Source organism: Polyodon spathula, chromosome 4 (assembly GCF_017654505.1).
Source record: "Polyodon spathula isolate WHYD16114869_AA chromosome 4, ASM1765450v1, whole genome shotgun sequence".
In the NCBI taxonomy this organism is placed as follows: domain Eukaryota; kingdom Metazoa; phylum Chordata; class Actinopteri; order Acipenseriformes; family Polyodontidae; genus Polyodon; species Polyodon spathula.
In genome coordinates this window covers 95,474,669-95,496,695 of record NC_054537.1, presented here as the reverse complement: position 1 = coordinate 95,496,695, position 22,027 = coordinate 95,474,669, and the positions used below count along the sequence as shown (strand labels likewise).

At 41.0% G+C, this 22,027-nt stretch overlaps 1 protein-coding gene across 2 annotated transcripts in view; it reads right to left on the bottom strand.

The window, feature by feature from the left end:
- Nucleotides 1-22,027, bottom strand: part of trappc9 (trafficking protein particle complex subunit 9) — a 370,303-nt gene that overhangs the window by 243,109 nt on the left and 105,167 nt on the right. For both annotated transcript variants that reach the window (XM_041249230.1, XM_041249231.1), the window contains 3 exons: nt 21,509-21,635; nt 18,946-19,078; nt 16,081-16,244 (listed from right to left, as the gene is read on the bottom strand). In XM_041249230.1, coding sequence (XP_041105164.1) covers nt 16,081-16,244; nt 18,946-19,078; nt 21,509-21,635 — 424 coding nt within the window. The remainder of the gene's footprint in view (nt 1-16,080; nt 16,245-18,945; nt 19,079-21,508; nt 21,636-22,027) is intronic.

Sequence of the window (22,027 nt, the reverse complement as noted above, 5' to 3'; positions counted from 1 at the left end):
AGCATTCAATAAAACTTCATATCTCTGCCCTTAGCCCCGCTACTCCATTCAGAGCATTCAGTAAAACTTCATCTCCCTGCCCTTAGCCCCGCTACCCCTTCAAAGCATTCAGTAAAACTTCATATCCCTGCCCTTAGCCCCGCTACCCCTTCAAAGCATTCAGTAAAACTTCATATCCCTGCCCTTAGCCCCGCTACCCCTTCAAAGCATTCAGTAAAACTTCATATCCCTGCCCTTAGCCCCGCTACCCCTTCAAAGCATTCAGTAAAACTTCATATCCCTGCCCTTAGCCCTGCTACCCTTTCAAAGCATTCAGTAAAACTTCATATCCCTGCCCTTAGCCCCGCTACCCCTTCAAAGCATTCAGTAAAACTTCATATCCCTGCCCTTAGCCCCGCTACCCCATTCAGAGCATTCAGTAAAACTTCATATCCCTGCCCTTAGCCCTGCTACCCTTTCAAAGCATTCAGTAAAACTTCATATCCCTGCACTTAGCCCCGCTACCCCTTCAAAGCATTCAGTAAAACTTCATATCCCTGCCCTTAGCCCCGCTACCCCATTCAGAGCATTCAATAAAACTTCATATCCCTGCCCTTAGCCCCGCTACCCCTTCAGAGGATTCAGTAAAACTTCATATCCCTGCCCTTAGCCCCGCTACCCCTTCAAAGCATTCAGTAAAACTTCATATCCCTGCCCTTAGCCCCGCTACCCCTTCAAAGCATTCAGTAAAACTTCATATCCCTGCCCTTAGCCCCGCTACCCCTTCAGAGGATTCAGTAAAACTTCATATCCCTGCCCTTAGCCCCACTACCCCTTCAAAGCATTCAGTAAAACTTCATATCCCTGCCCTTAGCCCCGCTACCCCTTCAAAGCATTCAGTAAAACTTCATATCCCTGCCCTTAGCCCCGCTACCCCTTCAAAGCATTCAGTAAAACTTCATATCCCTGCCCTTAGCCCCGCTACCCCTTCAAAGCATTCAGTAAAACTTCATATCCCTGCCCTTAGCCCCGCTACGCCGTCAAAGCATTCAGTAAGACTTCAGCGCTAATACTCTCCGTGGGTAAAACTGGAGTTGGTATTCATGCGAAAGAGTAGCATTTAAAAGCTAGTTGCAAATGTCATATGGCTCCTGTCAAACATTCCAGTCAATACAAGGCCGCTTTATTGAAATATCAGACACCTACAAAGTGCACTGATTTCCAATAATTTGTTTGCTTTTCCTTTTTTCTTTACAAGTACATACAAATCAATTACCTTTTAGTGCCTTAAACCAAAATACGATTGTACATTGTTAACTGTATGCTTTCATACATTTTGTATTACTGCCTCCAGGACAGTGAATACAAATAATTGGAAAAACAGCTGACGGACAGCGGTAACATTTTAAAATGATTCATACATGAAAACCATAGGCTATCATGACAGTAACTGGTATAACTTAAAGATCATGAATATGTTAATCTGTTTATTTACTTGTGTATTATTAAAACTCACTTGCATAAACTATTATATATGATAAACACACTTAACTAAAATCTAATAAAGTAACTAAATACAAGAAAATGCAAGGTGTAATACAACACATTTTGACTGTCATTTTATATCTCCCTGTACAAGTGGGAAAAAAAGCACTGATAAACTGTGTCTGTTTGCTTCAGTTATTCAAGGAATGCAATACACTTTTACCAGTTTTAAAAACCACTCACCAATTGTGTAAAATACACTACTGTATATTTTCTGTGAAGAACAAAAGGCCATCTTTTTACATTTCAGTTGTTACTGTGCAGTTTTTCTAGATGCAATAACCAATGGTGATATTGACTCGGCTGCCCTCGGAGAGGTGTTAAAGAGTATACAGATATCAGAGATTCTAGAGGAGAAGAAAGAGGCAAAGTCGTCAGAGGAGACAGAGGAGGGAGGAGTTAGAATAGTTTCCGGATTGTTAGTGGAGGACTGGATAACAGATTGGAAATAGGACTGTTTAGCAGAGGAGAGAGTAGAGGAGAAGGAGAAGAGGAGGGAGCGGTAGGGTCTATGGCAGCAGGGAGTTTGGTTCTCTTCCATTTCTTTTCAGCTGAACGCAGTTTGGTTCTTGCTGAGTGGGGAGGTGGGCGGACAGAGGGAGTAGCAGATTCTACAGAGAGCTGGGAGAAGGACTTCATAGTAGGGAGGTGAGAGAAAGCAGTGAAGGCAAGGACAGAGGGGAGAGAGAGCAGAGGTTAAGGTGGGAGGTGACAGTGGGGGTAGGTGGAGTAGGGACAGACAGAGAGATGAAATAGTGATCAGAGCGGTCCAGAGGGGTGACAAAAAGGGTGGAAGGGCAACAGGCCCTGGAGAAGGTGAGGTCCAGTTGATGGACAGCTTTGTGGGTAGGAAGGGATGGAGAGAGGGAGAAGTTGAAGGAGTGAAGGAGAGGAAGGGATCAGGCAGAGTGTGTGGGGTTGGAGAGATGGATATTGAAACCATGTAACAGGACAGTTGGGGTAGACAGAGGGGGGAGGGAGGAGAGGAGATAGTTGAGTTCACCGAGAAAGTGAGTGAGAGGTCCAGGCGGGTGGAAGAGTACGATTAGCAGGAGTTGACAGGGAGAGTTTAGTTGAGCAGCATGCAATTCAAAGGTGTTAACAGCGAGTGAGGAGAGGTCAGAGGGGACAGAAAAGAGTAAGGAGGGAGAGAGGAGAAGACCAGTCCCACCTCCCCGTCCAGTGAGACGCGGAGTATGGGACAGGATGTAGAGAGAGGACAGGGCAGCAGGAGTTCAAGGTTATCAGGAGAAAGCCTGGTTTCAGTGATAGCAAGGAAATTGAGAGAGAGAGGTGGGAGGCAAAGGCAGAGATTAAATCAGCTTTGTTAGCAGAAGAGTGACAGTTCCAGAGGGCACCAGAGAGAATGTGGGAGGGGAGAGAGTGGGAGAGGGGGAGAGGGGGAGAGGAAGATGGATGTGAGAGACAGTCACAGCAGGACAGGTGAGACAGACAGGTACAGTAGTAGTGAGAGCAGGAGCGGTGGGGGGTACAGACTTGTCTAGTAGTTGGCGTCTTCCAGAGCGCTGCTAGGTTTGGAAAGTTTCCAACAGCCTCTCCTCACAGGAGAGGCTGTCTGCTCTATTTTACAAACTGTTGATTACTACAGAGAAACAAATTCAATGAGAAATATTTCGATCAGCAGTCCTTTTCCTTTTCTAAATACAGCACTATTGCGTGTGTGACAGCTATAGCTGAAACACCACTGGGTTTCCTGGATATTGTTTTTAACTCCCACCACGGTAGAAGTTGAGGGTACAAATTCTGTTTATTCCTTCTGTTTGTTTGTTTTTCCCTTCGGACAGCCTGGCCTCAAAATAACCCGATTGAAATGATTACAAGTAGCTTTTAGTCAATGTAATACCGTGCTTACTCAGGTAACTTACCCAATGCTTCAAAGGTTCACTTTTGTGTTTCATTTGTTACCTCCAGGTTTGCAGAGAAAGATCTTGGTCCTAATTTTGATAAACACATGGGGGGCAACATGCAAAGTCAAGAGTGTCTGCGTTGCGTGCTAGAAGCAGTGCAAAAGCTGGACGATGGCATGATTCGGTTAGCGCTGGCCAATCCATGGAGAGTGGGAGTCAGAAAGGGTGAGCAGAGAAACGGACTTCCATTTAATGTGGAATATTTCTTATTACAATCATTCATTTTTCCATTACAGTAATCATCCCACCAGGGCATCTTATATTGAGTACAGAGCAGAAACTGTGTGTATCTGCACAATACGGGACGCAAGGAACCTTATTGTAGCTGAGAAAGATTTGTAAAAAAAATGTGTTTTTAATGAAATAAATGCTCTTCATACGTCATAATTAATAGAAGTAATTTATTGTGAGGTGTTTTAATTGTGTTATTATTTTACTGTCCCATTTTTTTTTTTTAATTCTCTGCGTATGTTAAACCCAAGCTGAATTTCATATGTGCTTATAATAAAATGAATCAGTTTGGAATTAATTATTTTACACTAGTATGCAGCATGTATCATTATAGAGCAAAGGGGGATGATTGTAGGGAGAACAAAACAGGCTACTACAGTTTATTACTGCACTTAATGATTCTGCCCAGGTATGTTATTTAGATAGAAGTTCTCGATCTATTATCTGCCCCCTACATAAAATAAAACAAACCACACTGCTCCCGCTTCCCTTTACAGGCAGGTTTGTGTGCATTTGCAGTCAGACCATATACAACGACTGTACTGTAATTATACAGCGGTTTCTCAAACATCAGAGAAATGGCACCGACCATAATGAAAGCTGTAGTACTTCTACTAGTAGAAACAACCTCCCTCACTAAAGGGCTCAAAATGTACATTTTGAAAATATGATGCTGAGTACATTCAGTTTGGATTTGCTTGCATTACTAAAGAAAGCCAGCCTTGATTACCTGAAACGTGTGAATACTCCATTTCCAAGGATTCATTGAGTGGGGGACTGAAGGTCTTTCAGCCAGGAATGTTTGGGGGATACCCTGTACTAAAGCAGCTTCATTTCTGTAATTGCAATGTTTTTTCCATTGTGATGATCCTATGAGTTAATGCACTGATCTGTATTTGGTATTTTTTTTACCAGCAGTCAACAGTAATGCTCAACACTAGACACCATGATCTCTCCTGGTGCAACATATATAAGTAAATATATAAAGAATACATTGTCAATGTTAAAGTATAGAACTAGCCGATAGTTCATGTCGTGTTCCTGTCCTGTTTACTGCATGCTTGTCAAGGATTTCAGCTAAGAGTGGATCCAATTGGAGAGTGACTACACTAAAACAGGAAAAACTCTCTGATATATTCCATGATAACAGTAAAACACAATATATTTCCGTGACAACACTCAACACTTGAGCCAACTTAACAATTTCCTTAGATTTTGTATTTGTTTTGCTTTGGGTTTGGTTCCTTTATTCTATATACACACAATTAATTATTTCCGTGTACCTGAAACACAGGGGTGTCATATCTTGCCCTTACAAACGTGCTTAAACCTGTCAATTAAAAAGAAAAGATTCCATTTATCTTGCAAATCTAGAACAACTGCAAAGATTCTACCTTTCAGGCAGCTCTTGATCCATGCTGCTGTTTGGTTATAACTGCTTGTAACCGAGTGCTACCCTGTTATACTGAGACCCGTCATAGCGCCGAATCGGTTAGAACACGCTAAGGTCATGGCTCCCATTTCCCTCGTAATGCAATTTGACTCACAAACGTTCATTTTATTGTTGCTTTACATTTCTGTACCTAAAGTTCAATTTAAGTTGGGACAGACTGTATTTATAAAGCTCCCGTGCTTGCACTGTATTTTTTTTTTTTCTAAAAGTAAAAACAAACTCCGTTAATGTTACAAAACAAGTACAAAACAATACAAGTGTGTATAAACGTTCTTGATTATGTGTTATGTATTTACAGTTTACAATATTTATTGTAAAAAATACACAATTTAAATAAACTTTAAACTGGTGGAATAGCAGTTTCTATTATAATATATATATTGTAACAACCCGGGATTTACACTGTTACACGACTGGTCTATGGACCCTGTGTGTGCATGTATGCATGTGTGTGTGTGTGTAAGCAGGGAAGAAGTAAGCTCGTCTCAGCCGGGATTGACTGACATCTGGGTAGGCGGCGATATGAAAGCCCATATCAACGTGGGCAGAGCTGACAGCTGAGTCAGACAAGGGCTGTGTGAGAGTGCAAGACTGTTTGTGGTTTATGGTGTGGCCCAGGCTGACAGGGGTAGGAATAATTGTCCCAATAAACCATGGATTCCAGTATCTACAAAATGTGCGTGTCTCCTTTCCATCGTATGCTACAATTTTAATTTGGCCATTGTAAATAATTTCGTCTTCGAATTACGTCTGTGAATGTATAATGTTACTCCAAACAACTGCTATTAGAGTTGTTTTCTTTGCTTTTGCATAGGTCAAAACGCATATAGTGGAAGTACCTAAGACCTGACAAAGAAAGGGAATGACAGAGCAAAGAGGAATGACTGCAAGTAGACACAGGAGATAAATCCATTCATGCAGATCCTTTGGACAGCTTCAAAACAGGGCTAAATAAAATACATATTAAAACATACACAAGGTGCCAAATACAACACGGCAACATCAATTATTCCAGTTTTGACCTGTAATATGTTTTATTACAAGTAGTTTCTTTAAAATGAGGAATGGGAGAGGATTGAAGGAAACTGTCCTCCAGACACAGCTGATAATTACTGTCAGATAATTTAATTAAGAAAGGATGCACACATCTCTTTGTCATTTCAGCAGTAAGACAACACTACTCTCTCTTCTAAGTTCAAGGCTAATCCAGTTTAATGTGCTCACTGTGTTGGATTTAACCACTTCAACACCATGATGTAAGGACGCACATCAAATGAAAACCCACTTACAGTACCATGCCGTGCCTGAGTACGTCAAGGTTCCCATTCTATCCTATGAGCGGTTTCTCAGTCTAGCGTTTCAGGTTTCATTCTCTAAGGCAGTGCTAGTACTGTGGAATGTGCAATGAAAGTCGGGGGAGGGTCAGATGACATTTGTATTCAATTGCATATCATGTAGAGATTCCAATCTACCTGTGGGCATTTTGAAGACATAGAGATATATTGCAGGAAGCCATTCAACTTTTACACTACATTTTATATATATATAAAGTTTTAAATTATTTTTTGTTTTATTATTAGTTTTACTTGTTTAGTTGTAGTTTATATAGTTTTTAGCGAAAGGTAAACATGGCAACGTACAAGAAGAGAGACAACGGGAGTGAAGTTGATTCGGAGGATTTCGATACCAGCAACAGTGATGCTGACTTATCACTCAGCAATGATGAAGAAAAGGAGCCAAGAACAATACAAACTATACAAACAAAAGAGAATGCAGCTACTTTACAGGTAAGCCAGCTGCAAACTGGAAGGAAGCTGTTTGGTTTGAAATGGCAGTGCTGTGACGAAATACTATCAAAACACAGCACTGGGCACAAGGCAATAAAGCAGGCATCACAATGCCTGCGCAAAGTAGCCCTCCAACACAAGGGAAGCAGAGACCGCAATAAAGGTGCAGGGTCTGCTACAAACATGAAAACAAAAAAAGGATACCAGAAAAATGTGCAGTGGTTGTGAAGACAACCCTAGGTAGTGCTGTATTGAACATTTCAATGAATGGCACAGAGCAAGTCGATAATGGCACAGGTTTTTATGTTATTTGATTTTTATTTGACAATAACTGTTTACTAATTATTATTGTTATTAGCAGTGTTATTATTTTTTTTTTTTAATCTCTATATTGAACATGGGTATGTAGTACACAGGAGCATAAAGGGTTACTGAAAAACACAGTTTATGTCATTTAGTGTGTTTTATTCATCATATGTTAACATTTTATATCAATTACAGGTTTGAAAACATTATTATTATTTTCTAAATCTGGTACCTAGGAAGGGGTTTCATTTTCACAGTTGAAGTGGTTAAATTGTAAATTAACTACACCATATGAATTTACTATTCACTATGCAGCATGCTACTATGTGAATAAAGTGCTTATTACACTAGCCTCAAACATGAATAGGAACAGATCAATGCATGCAGAACGACTAGGTGAAGCATTTGTCTCATGTGACTTCATTACACTAAACATTTGTCTGTGACTTTGTGAAAATTCTTTACTAAGTGTTATGGTTTGTTTATAGATGAATTACCTTTCAAATACATAATATTAAATCAAAAGTAGATGTTACAATTCAAGAATGCAGTACCCCTTTTGTTACAGTACAATATTTTTCACCTGCCACTTCAAAAGACTGCATTACCCTCAACAGCCATTTCTCGAATTCAATAAATGTCATGATGAGATTTGTAACACTGCTGGCTCTTGAACAAGATGAGAGAACCTCTTTTTGAATAGGGACCAGTATTATTATTATACAAATACTGTCCGTATTCCAGTTTTTCTCTTTCTCTCCTGCAACAAAGAAGCTTCACTTTTGTATTAATTTTTTTTTTACAATAAACACTATCACATTTTTTTGGCTGACTCGATGTACTGTCCTTAATTGCCTGAATAGAAGCAACACAAAGAAACAGATTTCATACTTTTACTGCATGACCTAAAGTCATTATGAGGATTCACTTTTGGGATATTTTGTTGTTTTGTTTTTAGTTTTACAACCATTATTATAACCGCATATAAGAAACAGACCAATACCAGTAATGGATCTGTTGAAACTCCAGTCCATCTTATCCAGTGCACAGATATCATATTGTGCACAGAATATCACTGTTTATGTTTGACAGCAGGTTATGGGTACTCCCGTCTCTAGATTCCATTTTGCTTCCTTCTGCTGGAGTATCTTGACTTCCCAATCACATAGCTCAGCAGGCCGCAATGCCTTGAAGCTCACCCATCACACAGATCATCAGCAATGCTGGAGTATCTTGATACTCCGCATCACAGAGATCATCAGCAATGCTGGAGTATCTTGACAGTTCCCATCACACAGATCATCAACAATGCTGGAGTATCCTGACGCTCCCCATCACACAGATCAGCAGCAATGCTGGAGTATCTTAACGCTCCGCATCACAGAGATCATCAGCAATGCTGGAGTATCTTGACGCTCCCCATCACAGAGATCAGCAGCAATGCTGGAGTATCTTGACGCTCCCCATCACACAGATCAGCAGCAATACTGGAGTATCTTAACGCTCCCCATCACACAGATCATCAACAATGCTGGAGTATCTTGACGCTCCCCATCACACAGATCAGCAGCAATACTGGAGTATCTTAACGCTCCGCATCACAGAGATCAGCAGCAATGCTGGAGTATCTTGACGCTCCCCATCACACAGATCAGCAGCAATGCTGGAGTATCCTGACGCTCCCCATCACACAGATCAGCAGCAATGCTGGAGTATCCTGACGCTCCCCATCACACAGATCAGCAGCAATGCTGGAGTATCTTAACGCTCCGCATCACAGAGATCATCAGCAATGCTGGAGTATCTTGACAGTTCCCATCACACAGATCATCAACAATGCTGGAGTATCCTGACGCTCCCCATCACACAGATCAGCAGCAATACTGGAGTATCTTAACGCTCCGCATCACAGAGATCAGCAGCAATGCTGGAGTATCTTGACGCTCCCCATCACACAGATCAGCAGCAATGCTGGAGTATCCTGACGCTCCCCATCACACAGATCAGCAGCAATGCTGCAGTATCTTGACACTCCGCATCACAGAGATCATCAGCAATGCTGGAGTATCCTGACGCTCCCCATCACACAGATCACAAAACCAGCAATGCTTCACAGTTTTTGCATGCCCTTTACTTGAGTTGTGGAGGCTGTTACCCTCTTAAAAGTACAGACATGTATAGGTCATTCCAGCATTGTTCTCAGCCTCCCTGCCAGCATACCTGGAAAGGATGTTATTATGCTTGTCACAGCACAGCCTGCCTAAAAATGAAATTGCCCCATATGAGCCATATCTCAAAGTCTATTTAAACCTTGTCAAACAGTCATTAAAAAAACATAATAATAATAAAAGAAAGAAATGAAAATGTCAGTCTTGGGCTATAATTGAACATGAAAAAAAAAGAGTTCTCTGGTTTGGCCATGAAAGCAATGATTTAGATCAAGCCAGTCAATCTACGTGTGTGTGTGTGTGCAGGAGGAAGGGGGAGGGGGTGACTGGAGGACAAATTAGATAGACTCAGAACTTAATTTCTTGTGAAAATATGCCACCTTCTTGAACAGCTTAATTCAATCTAATAAAACATTTAATAAAACATTTGCACTCAGACAGACAGAGTCTTTTGTCTTTCATGTTTTCAATTCTGGATTTAGATTCTCCAAGAATTTCAAGAGTTATGGCCACTTGATCATTCCAATATTTCTCAGTCATTCTAATATACTGCAGACAAAAGTACTGATCAATGCTAGATGAGTTGAATTAACTACCACACGATAAATTTATACAGATTTCACAGGCAGTCAGCACCAAGTATATGATATATAGATTAGTAACAATGTCTAATATGTCAAATAATCACAACATGTAAGACAGCACTGGTGGTGAGTAAATACATCAAATAAACGGTCTGCAATGACAGAATTAACAGGAATTAAGAGGAGGTTTCCTCAAGTAAACTATAATAAAAAAATTTACTTTACAATGAGGCTTCAAATCACGCTATCTACGGTACACAGTTAAATTCAAGGAATTTAGAAGATAGCATCCAATCAAGACCATCCAATTGTTCCTTTATAGCAGTCTTTCTGGGATTCTGCTGAATGGGAAACAGCTTAACTGTCTGGTGTAGTTTAGTTAGCACTCCTGGAAGGTATTAGGTTTTTGTTTTGTTTATTTTGTGTTTAAAATAAATAGACAGGCCTGACCTGTTTAAAAACCTACCAGTGACTGTTGAAGTGCTGTTCTTTTACACAAAAAGACAAGTGAAGACAGTCCTGCATGTGGCAAGCTCAAGCCTGTCACAGCATTAAAGAGAAATCCATTACAAACTACCTCATTTTCCAAGAGATTAGACGGAAGATTCGCCCACCAGCCAAGTGACTCTTTGCATTAAAGGTTCAGCCGCCAACGCATGCCAGAGGGCAATGCCCACAGAAAGCATGAGATTGGCAAGGCCTGAGCAGCAGTAAGATGAAAAGCACTCACTTTTCTTAACAATTCAGGGGCATGAGGATACTGTGCAGATTCAATAGCATCAGAACGGTGATCAGCATTCCTGCAAGTGGTTCAGTGAGGGTGGTTTTAAATACGAGTGCTGAACCACAGTGTGCACATCAACAGGTCAGCTCTGTAGCTATCGTTTTACCTTCTAAAATGAGTACAGTACAAACCAGTCATATATTGTTCAGTTAGTATCATGCTTTACCAAGTAAAAAACACAGTAATAATCATTATAATACAGCAGAAAATTACAGCAGAAAAAGTAATCGTGCAAAGTGAAAGCATTGATCCTAAAACTTCGGCCCTCGAACATTTACTGCAGAACTCATGAAATGACCCAGGCATGAACTAGTTTCTAGTTTTATTTTTATATACCAAACATAAATGACCTTGGCACACTGCTTGATATATCATTCATAAGTTACGGCTGAAAGGATTGAGTGAGAATCGAAAAACAAAGAAGGAAAATTACAGGATGTTGTTTTTGTAGCAGCCGTATGAAAGAGAAAGGCATTCCTTTTCCTCCCCAGCAAGCCAGGGGAAAAAGACCACCGATTGTATTATTATTATTAGGCTTCCAGGCCCATAAGCGGTGGTGGTGCTCGTCTTCGTCGCCTTCTTTTCTTCTTCTCAAAAGTTCCTTGAAAACTGACGAAATTCGGTAGGATGGTAGATGCTTATGGGAAGTTGGTCAATGTTAATTGAACATATGTCGTAGGTCACATGGTTTGGCTGTCATATTGGATTGCAAAAACACTTATTGCAGAGTGCTGGAAGTTAGTATAGTTGTTGGGGATAGTCCAAGATTAACTGGTGTTTGTAAGAAGCTGATAGGTTGTGTGGTACGGCAGCCATGCCGCATGATACACACGGTACAGACGTCATATCACAAACTAAAAGATCTTCTCCCAAACCGCTACTCCGATTGAACCAAAAATTGGCACATATCATCTTTAACCATTAGCATTCCATTTATTCAGGTCCAATTTATTTTCACATGTACTGTTTATTTTACATGTGCTGTTTAAATTTTTTTTTTCAGATTAAAACAGGTTTAAAAGGCACTGAATCGAAAAAGAACACTCAGTACTACATCTCCAGCCAAGCCTCACCCCTTGTTTGTTGTATTTTTCACATACCTCTTTATAGACGTGCATACTGATAAATCCTCTCTTGATCACTTGTTTTATCACCAAACTCCTCAATAATGCGATCCAAGTCATTATTTTATTACTATTTTATCTCAAAAAGCTCTGCAAATGTCTGTGACATTCTTTGAGCGCTGGATGAGGAAGAAGCTATCTCCTTTGTGTCCGTGTTATCTGTGTGATGCATGGGGCTATCAGATATGCCCTTTTTTTTGGGGGGGGGGGCTTCATTCAGCTCCTACCAGTCCCACTCTGCCATTGAAAGGTCTTCTCTGCTTTTTCCAGGGAAAAAACAACTAGAGACCTGTGCTTTACGTCTTTTTGGACCGCAAAGGGTTAAACATTGCTCAAGGGAAGTTGCTACAATAAAAAACATGGCGGTCACGTTGGATGACATCATCAATTTATAAAACTGGCTAATAACTCCTTGTAGAGTGCAGATAGGGCCGTGGTTATTATGGAACACATACAGTAACCCATTTATGCTCTATCAAAACAGGTCATTGCCTGTGACCTTTGACTTCTCCTAAAAGTCAAATGTAAAACTGTCTTAACTCCTGAGGGAGTGCACATAAGGTCGTGGTTACTATGGAACACGTAGTAACCCATGTATGCATTCTGTACTGTTTGCTGAAGTGTTTGGTACTGGCATTCTGCACCATTTGCTAAAGTGTTTGGTACTGGTACTTAACTCTAATTATTATTATTATTGCAAATTGAAATAACCTGGGTACAATTTAACCAGGAAAAGCTTTTTCAATTGATCCCGTGTCATTTACAAAGGTGTCCTGGGTGACAGAGAAAACAAAAAACATTATCTTTACTTACTGCATACCATTTTCATAAAATAATAAAATACTGTTGTCAACAAAAAGAAAAAAATCACTGAATAGACTGACATACACCAGCAGAGAAATGCATTGCACTTCAGTTTCTTCTACAGACTCAATTTTATACGATAAATGGGTTATCTCTGCCTTTTGCTTTATTGGGATTATGTCACATAAACCTCCCCTTGTGCAAAGCACACCTGGCCTCACTGGCCACCTCCCCCCTTAAAAACCAAGCAGTCCAGGTCAGTCTTGGGCCGGGAAGGGAGGCTTCACTGGGCCCATGGCTGAAAATGCTGTCAGCTCCCCTGCCGGTAGTGGCACGGCTGACAGCATGGTGGTCCACTCCCACAGCGGAAAAGCTGCTCTGTCCCGTTTCACTACTGGCAGCGGAAAAAATGCCAGGGGCAATGCTGTCAACAGAACTGTTGACAGCTTCCAGGCTGTATAATTCAGCTGGAGCAGTCCTGGCAGCGGAAAGGCTGCTGAAGAAGGTGGTTTCCTGACCTCTCTGCGGACCGACAGGCAACCCCGGGCGATGCAGACAGGCAGGCAACCCCGGGCGATGCGGAGCTTCTGCTGCTCTGCGCCTGCCGGTGGAGGTGGCAGAGCAGCTCCTGCTGCTCTGCTCTGGGCGGTGGAAGCGGTGGAGGTGGGAGCGGCATATAGTCTACCCTTATTTCAGGGGACTGGTGCGTCTCTTCCTCTCTTGCAGGGGACTGGTGCGGCTCTCCCTCTCTTGCAGGGGACTGGTGCGGCTCTCCCTCTCAGGGTGAAACCAGCAGGTATTCTTCCTCTGCTGGAAGAGGTGGAAACAGCAGGCATTCTTCTTCTGCTGGAGGAGGTGGAAAGAGCAGACATTCTCCCTCTGCTAGTGACTTGGGTGCACCGACTCCCCCTTTTGGGCTGTGGACGCACTGACTCCTCCCTCTTTGGGCTGTGGATGCACCAACTCCTCCCTCTTTGGGCTGTGGAAGTTCAGGCTTCTCCCACTCAGGTGTAGGACGTTCGGGCTCCTCCCACTCAGGTGTAGGATGACCGGGAGCCTCATCCTCCTCCTCCTCATAACTGCGGAAGGGACAGGAGGCAAAGTATTGCTTACCCTCACAGAGGGGGCACAACGGCGATGGCAGCCAGTTGGGTCCTGAGTTCCTAGCCCTCCGAATCACTCCTCTGTGTCTTCCCCCCCATCCCATCTTTTGGGACAATACCAGCAGCTCTACCTGGACGGAGCAGTGCATGGTGGTGTGACTGGTTTTGCCACAGGTGAAACACCACAGCCCTGCTTGCTCCTTTCCCCCTTTGCTCTGCTGCTGTTGCTGCTGCAGCTTTCTTCTCCCCCTCCTTCTCACCTTCCTCTCCTGGGCCGGTTCCTCCTCCTCCTCTTGGAAGGGTCAGACAGCCACCACATGCCCGTACACCGCGCAGGCAAGGCACTAGCCTTGGTCCTCCAGACCACTGAGGAGCTCCTCCAGTTCCCTGCAACTGTCCCTCCAGCCTTCCATATATATATATATATATATATATATATATATATATATATATATATATATATATATATATATATATATATATATATATATATATTTATTTAATTTTAACTAAAAAGAAAAAACACCCTTTCCTTGGTCTGATGCTTGGAAGCGTTAATCCCACGCAGGACACCATATGACATGGATGTTTGGTGAAGCTGAGCTCAGCATTTAATAAACAAAATAAAAGAGATTTAAATAAAACAGCACACAGCACTTGACGCTAAACAAAACAGACAAACAAAACGACAAAACAGTAAATGAAACACACTAACAAAACCGCAGACGAACAGACAAACACGGTGAGTGAAATTATTATCTACTTTACTTAATGGTTTTGCTTTCTCCTCTCCACACCCGTTCTCCACACACAACCCAGAGTGAGTGAAAACAGGTTGCTTTTATGCAGCTGTTCCAAGACTCGATTGCTAATCAATCATTCAGTTGGAGTCTTGGTACAACTGCACATGAATTAATAAGTGCAATTCCCTGTGCTCACATATTACTACATTTTGCCTGCACGTGAAGTGCTGTGCAATCCTCGTGCCTAAATACAAATATACATTTTAAACCACTCGTGTTACACAGACCCATTTATATCCCATGTACCAATGACTATACACCAACATTAACATACAACACAAATAAATAGCCCAGGGGCGGGGCACTTTGCCACAGATTAAACAGACTTTTATCCACCAATAACATGACACAGTAATCATCATAAAGGGTCCACAGTAACAAGGCCTATCTCTGAGCCAAATTCCTTTTTAAAAAAACCCAAGACCTTAAAAAAGGAAAGGCCAAGTCGCTTGTCACAACTCTACATAAGCAATGCATATGGTGAATGCACTGGGATACTCCAGTCTCCTTCACTAGCATAGAATCCTGGATTCGGTCTTGGATTATATGCACTCAGAAGACAGCTACCCCCTTGCACACTCACTGCTCCTAGTTATTGTTTAAGGATCAGTTAAGTCATATGTTTTGTTTTTTTTCCTCAGAATTCAGAGTTTCATTAACCTGATAATTGTCTTGCAGAACAGTCCAGAGACCTCCCACATGGGTTTTAACCTCTTCATCTGGACATTAGCAGTGTAACTACACTGCCCTGAAACTGAAGGTGACATTGGATTAGCGAGACAACTGGTGTGCCATTTTGGGGTTTGCTGGTTTCTTTGAATCCCAGCTGAGAATATTCTCTTACTTCTAAGTGGCAATTTTACAGTTTGTTGCCTCTGAACATTCTGTTTTAGCTTTTTTCTTGGGCTTACAGATAAGGATATTTTGACACAGAAGATCTTTCAGAGGGCTTCCTTATTGTCGTCTCCATGCTGTAAGAGTACATGTCTGTGGGCAGATTTAGGACAGGACTCCAGTGTTACATCTTTTTTTCGCAGACTGAATATGGTGGCAGTAGGCAGGATACCAAGATAAATGAACATTGTTTTGTCTTGTTGATTCTGTTATGACCTGTGTTTAGGGAAAATGGAATACCCAACTTCGACTGTACTGAATAAAATATAATATTCCTTTGTTGAAATCTACAACAGAGTTCGGAATCACAACAATTATTTATACTGATGGATGCATGAAGGAAAAAAGAAAACTAACTTCGAACTAACTTTTCATTTTAAATCAACACCATACCATGAATCTACTGTACTCTCCTGACAATCCCCTCTGAGTTGGATATTATTGTTTAATTAAAATGACTTGTAGGATCCTATCAGAACTTCAGCTATTCAGTCACTACTGTTTCTAATTTGTTACTTTGCAATGCCTCCAACCTTTCGTCTGGACAGTCTTGGAGGTGACATTACTCACTAAGAGATGTTTCCTACCTTTCGTATTGACAGTCTTGGAGGTGAGCTCCAAGGTCTCGAGGGGCTCTGCTCCGATGTTCTCCAGTCTGATGATCAGCTGCCGTGTCTCTCCGTTGAAGAGCTGGACAGACACGCTGGTGGAGACCTCTTCTCCTGAGGCTGGCAGCAGCATGTGGGCAGAGCTGAAGGGAGAAACAGGAAGAGCTCAGACTCCAGCCACATGTCCAGCTATAAGATTCAGTGCTATATGACAAATGACTGCAGTCAACAGAAGACAAGGGGTGCATGGCAAAGTGTTACAGTGAAGGCAGCACTTTGAACAGCAGTAGACTAATTTGTTATCCAGGGGGATAATGGTAGCAATTTATTATGATCTGTACACAAAAAAGTCACAAACACACATTCTGTATTGTTTTTTGTTTTGTATTAGTAGTAGTATTGTTATTAGTTTTGTAACATTTTCCTGTCACAAAAAATATATATTTAATTTGCTTATTTTCCAGTCACCAGTGTGATTAATAACTATAAAAGAAATATACAGTACATCAGAGAACAATTAAAGCAGATCAGTCCCCTACTGTATCACTCAAAGAAGAAAAACAGGGGTGAATCAGGGTGCTATTAGAAATGACTGCATCTCAACCAAATCAACCATGTTCAGTCATCATTATGCCACCTGATGATGCCCAGCATTGAATTTAAGTCCCACTGAAATTTAGTTTCAAGCACCCTAATGTGACGTTGTAGAAAAACACATTACACATGACTCTGGGGTGCTTAAATATCACCTTAATGAGACGTTTTTAGGCATCTGACATCAGACCAACAAGCATTGCTGTGCTGTAATTCTTCATCAGAGTGGCTGAGAAATGAAGGTTAAATCACAAAGCGCTTTGTCCTTAGTGCGGCTCTATGACATGGGCTGAAAATGAAGACACCAGTCGCCCAAGAAGTGAAGACTCCTGCAGCTGGGACTGCTTAGTGCCTGAACTGGCAGCCAAACAGGGTCTTAACAAGGTCAAGACTGGAGCGAATTCCTCGTTGGGTGTGCCGCCTGCGCTCCCCTCACACATGCAGTTAAGATTTGCTACAAGTTCTATACTTACGCGTAGATCTGTGTCAACAAGAAAAGTGCCAGCGCTGTGCTGAAGGCGAGCAGTTCAATTCATGAATAAATTAATAAAATATCAACATGGCCAATTGAGGGCTGACTGTTTAAATGCCAGCTGACTTTAATCTTTAACATCAAGAATAAGAGGAGACGGGCTTTGAAAGAAGTCCTCACAAAAGAAACTTAAGCACATTGAGTATTAGCTCATATAAGCAGCTTCCTATGCTACTACAGTACATGGGAACACACCAGAGATCATTGTTTTGGGTATTCCCTAGCAGAACCAGGGAGGTAGAGGAAACCAAATGCAATGGTGCCTGACAATAAACACACCACACACACACACACACACACACACACACACACACACACCCCCCTTCCCCGGTTGTGTTCCAAGTTATAGCCCATTACACAATAATATTAAAAGCATACAGGACACACAAGAAACTCAATTAAGACTCATTAGCACTGAAGTTTAACAATCCATTATCTAAATTGAGTTTTATTAGTTAAGTAAATGAAGTACTACTGATGCAGTGCATGTAATTAAAGTTTACATCCACACTGTGGCACCTAACTAAATGCTTGTTAATATACTGCTATGTGTAGGGGGATACAATAAGACACTGCTCATTATATATAGCTATACATATCAAACAAAATTCTTAAATGTGTAAAGCTCTCAACTTATTGGTAATGCACAGTTATACACATTAATACACATAAGTATCGTACTGTGTACTTGTTTCATCAAGGGGATTTCTAGTGCAACATGGAAACTGCACTAGGGAGTAGTAATAAGTGATTGAAGCATAATAAATCACAGGACACTTGACTTTAAGGATGCTGAAAATAACTTACAAAATAATTTGGAGACGAGATATTGTGTCCTATGCCACAAAGAACTGTTAGTAATTAAACAATTATCAGAGATTACCCGGGTTATGCTGTATTATTATGACGCTAATTAAATGTGTCTTTCACCTACAAGGTTGTCGATTTAAATGATGCTGTGGTGTCCCCCACAGCAGGAACGAGAAGATGATTTATACTGTAGTATCTTGCTACAGTCCAGGAGACAGGAGCCTATCATGTACGAATACTACAATTTCAAATAATGCTTTCCAAATGTTTATATATAGAGTATTCTATGTATTATAATAATAATAATAATAATAATAATAATAATAATAATAAATTAGGCTAGTGTTATTAGATCTAATTAGATCTAAATACCTGCAGAGCTTGGATCATTCAAATACTAAATCTTTGTACCAAGGTTATGAAAATCAACCACCTAAAAAGAGTCTCTTCAGTGTATAATTCGTCTGTAAAAAATATCCAGACTGGGTCCTATTTTACTTGTTTTAAAAACAGACAGTAATTAGACCCATCACTGAATACATCCCACAAAGGGATGCCCATTTATTCCTTACATTTGTAAGAGGGTACAAGTTCTGGGGGACAAGCTAGTATAAACATGTGTTGAGTTCTGCATTTGAGATTTAATACTGGTAGCTGTTCCAAATACATCAATGTTAACAAACACAATCAGCTTCGGTGAACTCGATTCTACTGAGCTTCTGCACCCAATGAATTTGATTAACAACTGGTTCTCATTCCAGATGGAAACTGGTTTGCTGCAGGGTATATGGAGGATTTGGGAATCCTCAAACAGGCACACTAGCTTGATCTATTGCAGATATGTGGATAAACAGGCAAATTAGGTCTGATCCGTGCTGCCTGGCATCTCCTGGCTCTCAGTGCCTTACCGTGGGAGGGAGGTGTTCAGCTGGAGCCGGGGAAGAGCAGGAACCACCTCCACTGTGCAGCCACTGGTCTTCACTGCAGGAAGGCTTTCTAGAAGGCAGTCACTTGTAACCCCAAACACTGACGTGTGGTAGCCTGAACATGCAACAAAGTCATAGCAGAATGAGTTAGAAAATGTTCACTTGTCAATTAAACGTCTTTCTTCGCCAGCTTTTATAGTACAGTATAGCATCGACTATTTAAAATGAACTAACAATTTACAGACAAAAAAGAAATTGGACAGTTATTAAGCTAATGTTCTCTATTGTGAACAAAATTAACTTGTTTTAATTTCAGCAACATCTGCAAATGATATGACAGGCTTGCGCCAGCATTAGTGGAATTAAATGGACTGTATCACTACCACCTTGAATCCTGATCTCATTAAACTTCAGAAGCAAAGCACAGCTGGGCCCAGCTAATACACAGATGGGAGACTTTAGAAATAGTTGAGCTGGGGAAGCGCACACCAGTGCCTCCACATGGTATTAAGAGAACAGTTGATTTCTTTCAAGTGAGACGTTAAATAAATTGTTCTGCCTTCCAAAGCAGACAATGGAGTTGCTCTCACTTAATTCACCACAACTTAGTTTATTTATTTTCAAAACGCACCCAGTCTTCAACTAACCCTGAATTACACTGTATGACTGTTGTTTGGTTCTAGTTCTTAGTCTTCTGCTAACCATGAATTACACTGTGTTGTTTGGTTCTAGCTCCTAGTCTTCAGTTAACCCTGAATTACATGGCATAACTTTGGTTCTAGCTTAGTACTTGCTGGGGATCCCACAGTTTCAATTTCACTGGCCTGACTCTCCCACGAAATGGGAAGGTACAATTAGCAAATACTGTTTCATCTCAATATCAGCCCCTGCTGGCCAGGCGTGATAGGGGTTGTTCTTTTCTTTAAGCAATGATCTGTAATGGTGGTTTGTTTTATGATTTTCTTTTTTTAATGTATTTATTTTTCCATTTCATAAAGTACTGGAACCAAAAATATTGTGAAGATAAATGGTTTTGTTAAATCAAATAATATACTTATTTAGTAGTTTTGATTTTACACTTACAGTTCACTGCCAAGTATGTGTCTATTGGGTGGTAACATTCATGAATCAATATACATGATATCAACTGTTAGAATGGGCCTGAGTATAAAAAAAAATTGAGGTGTTTAAATATGAAGAATGGGTGCTTCATTGTCCCCCACACTTCAGCTCTGTTTACTGGACTGCAGCACTTTGCTTGCAGGGGCATCTTTGTCCAGAAGCTGGAAACACCACAACCATGCAATGTCTTTTATTAACAAAATGGACTAACTGGAAGAAAAGATATTCCAGTCAATGCCTTGTTTAATAACCTTTATCTTTTTTGTTAAACATTCAAACAAAGCACTTTCTAACTATAATAGATAATAACAAGCTCTATTCAAAAAATGCTCTTCCGTTGTTTTCTATGGAGGGAGGTCTGTCATTACTCAACAACTGAATGGTAAATAAAGCATGGCCTAGAGATGACATTAATAAGGACACCTGTTCTGAAACCACAGCTTACTGAGGAAGTGTTTCATACGGAGGCCTGATCCCTGTTCTCACGAACTCTTTCTGTGGACTAAAATGACCAACCAAGCTAAATAAACAACAATTTCCCCTAGTATATAAACTGCAGTAAAATACTGATACTGGCACTGCTACGGCGCAATCATTGACCATAATGGAACCCCCTCGTTCAAATAACTTTACCGAAGTTCCATTATTACCTTGTAACCACAGCCATGCCTTCACCTCTTTAATAAAACACACAGGTCATTGTAATGACTTCAGAGATCATACAGATATGTTTGGTAAACTGCATTATTCGGTTAATAAGGACCCTTTAACTGGCACCAGCGATGGCTCTTATCATTGACTGTAATGCTATTTAATGCACACCAGCGATGGCTCTTACCATTGACTGTAATGCTGTTTAATGCACACCAGCGATGGCTCTTACCATTGACTGTAATGCTATTTAATGCACACCAGCGATGGCTCTTACCATTGACTGTAGTGCTGTTTAATGCACACCAGCGATGGCTCTTACCATTGACTGTAATGCTGTTTAATGCACACCAGCGATGGCTTTTACCATTGACTGTAATGCTGTTTAATGCACACCAGCGATGGCTCTTACCATTGACTGTAATGCTGTTTAATGCACACCAGCGATGGCTCTTACCATTGACTGTAATGCTGTTTAATGCACACCAGCGATGGCTCTTACCATTGACTGTAATGCTGTTTAATGCACACCAGCGATGGCTCTTACCATTGACTGTAATGCTGTTTAATGCACACCAGCGATGGCTCTTACCATTGACTGTAATGCTGTTTAATGCACACCAGCGATGGCTCTTACCATTGACTGTAATGCTGTTTAATGCACACCAGCGATGGCTCTTACCATTGACTGTAATGCTGTTTAATGCACACCAGCGATGGCTCTTACCATTGACTGTAATGCTGTTTAATGCACACCAGCGATGGCTCTTACCATTGACTGTAATGCTGCCTGCGGTCCGTGGAACTCCAACTAGTGTGACAGGATACAGGCCAGACTCAGCTGGTAGTGAGAGGGCAGCAGGCAGAGACTCAAATTCAACTCCCGAAGTCAAAAGACCCTGCAAATAAAAAGCAAAGGTTAAATAAAGTATTCATTATTAAAAACAACTAATATAAAAGGGACTGGATTTGTTTTTTGTGTGGTAAAGTATGGGTTTATCTAGTCACATCCTATTTTGGGCAATTACCTGTACAGACAGTGTAGTACAAGACAAGACAACTAATAAAACAATACTTTGCATTGCAGTGTATTATATAACTGTCTTCAGGCAGGATGTGTTTTCTAGCACGTATTACCCTTTAGCATTGTAACCTGTGGAACCAGAGCAACCTCAACCATACATCCCAATATTACAGCTAGTATATTTTATAAACCGAACCCGTTACTAGATCAGACCACGTATTCTCTACCCTCTCTGTGCTTCAACCTGAAGTCTTTGTCCTAATGTTA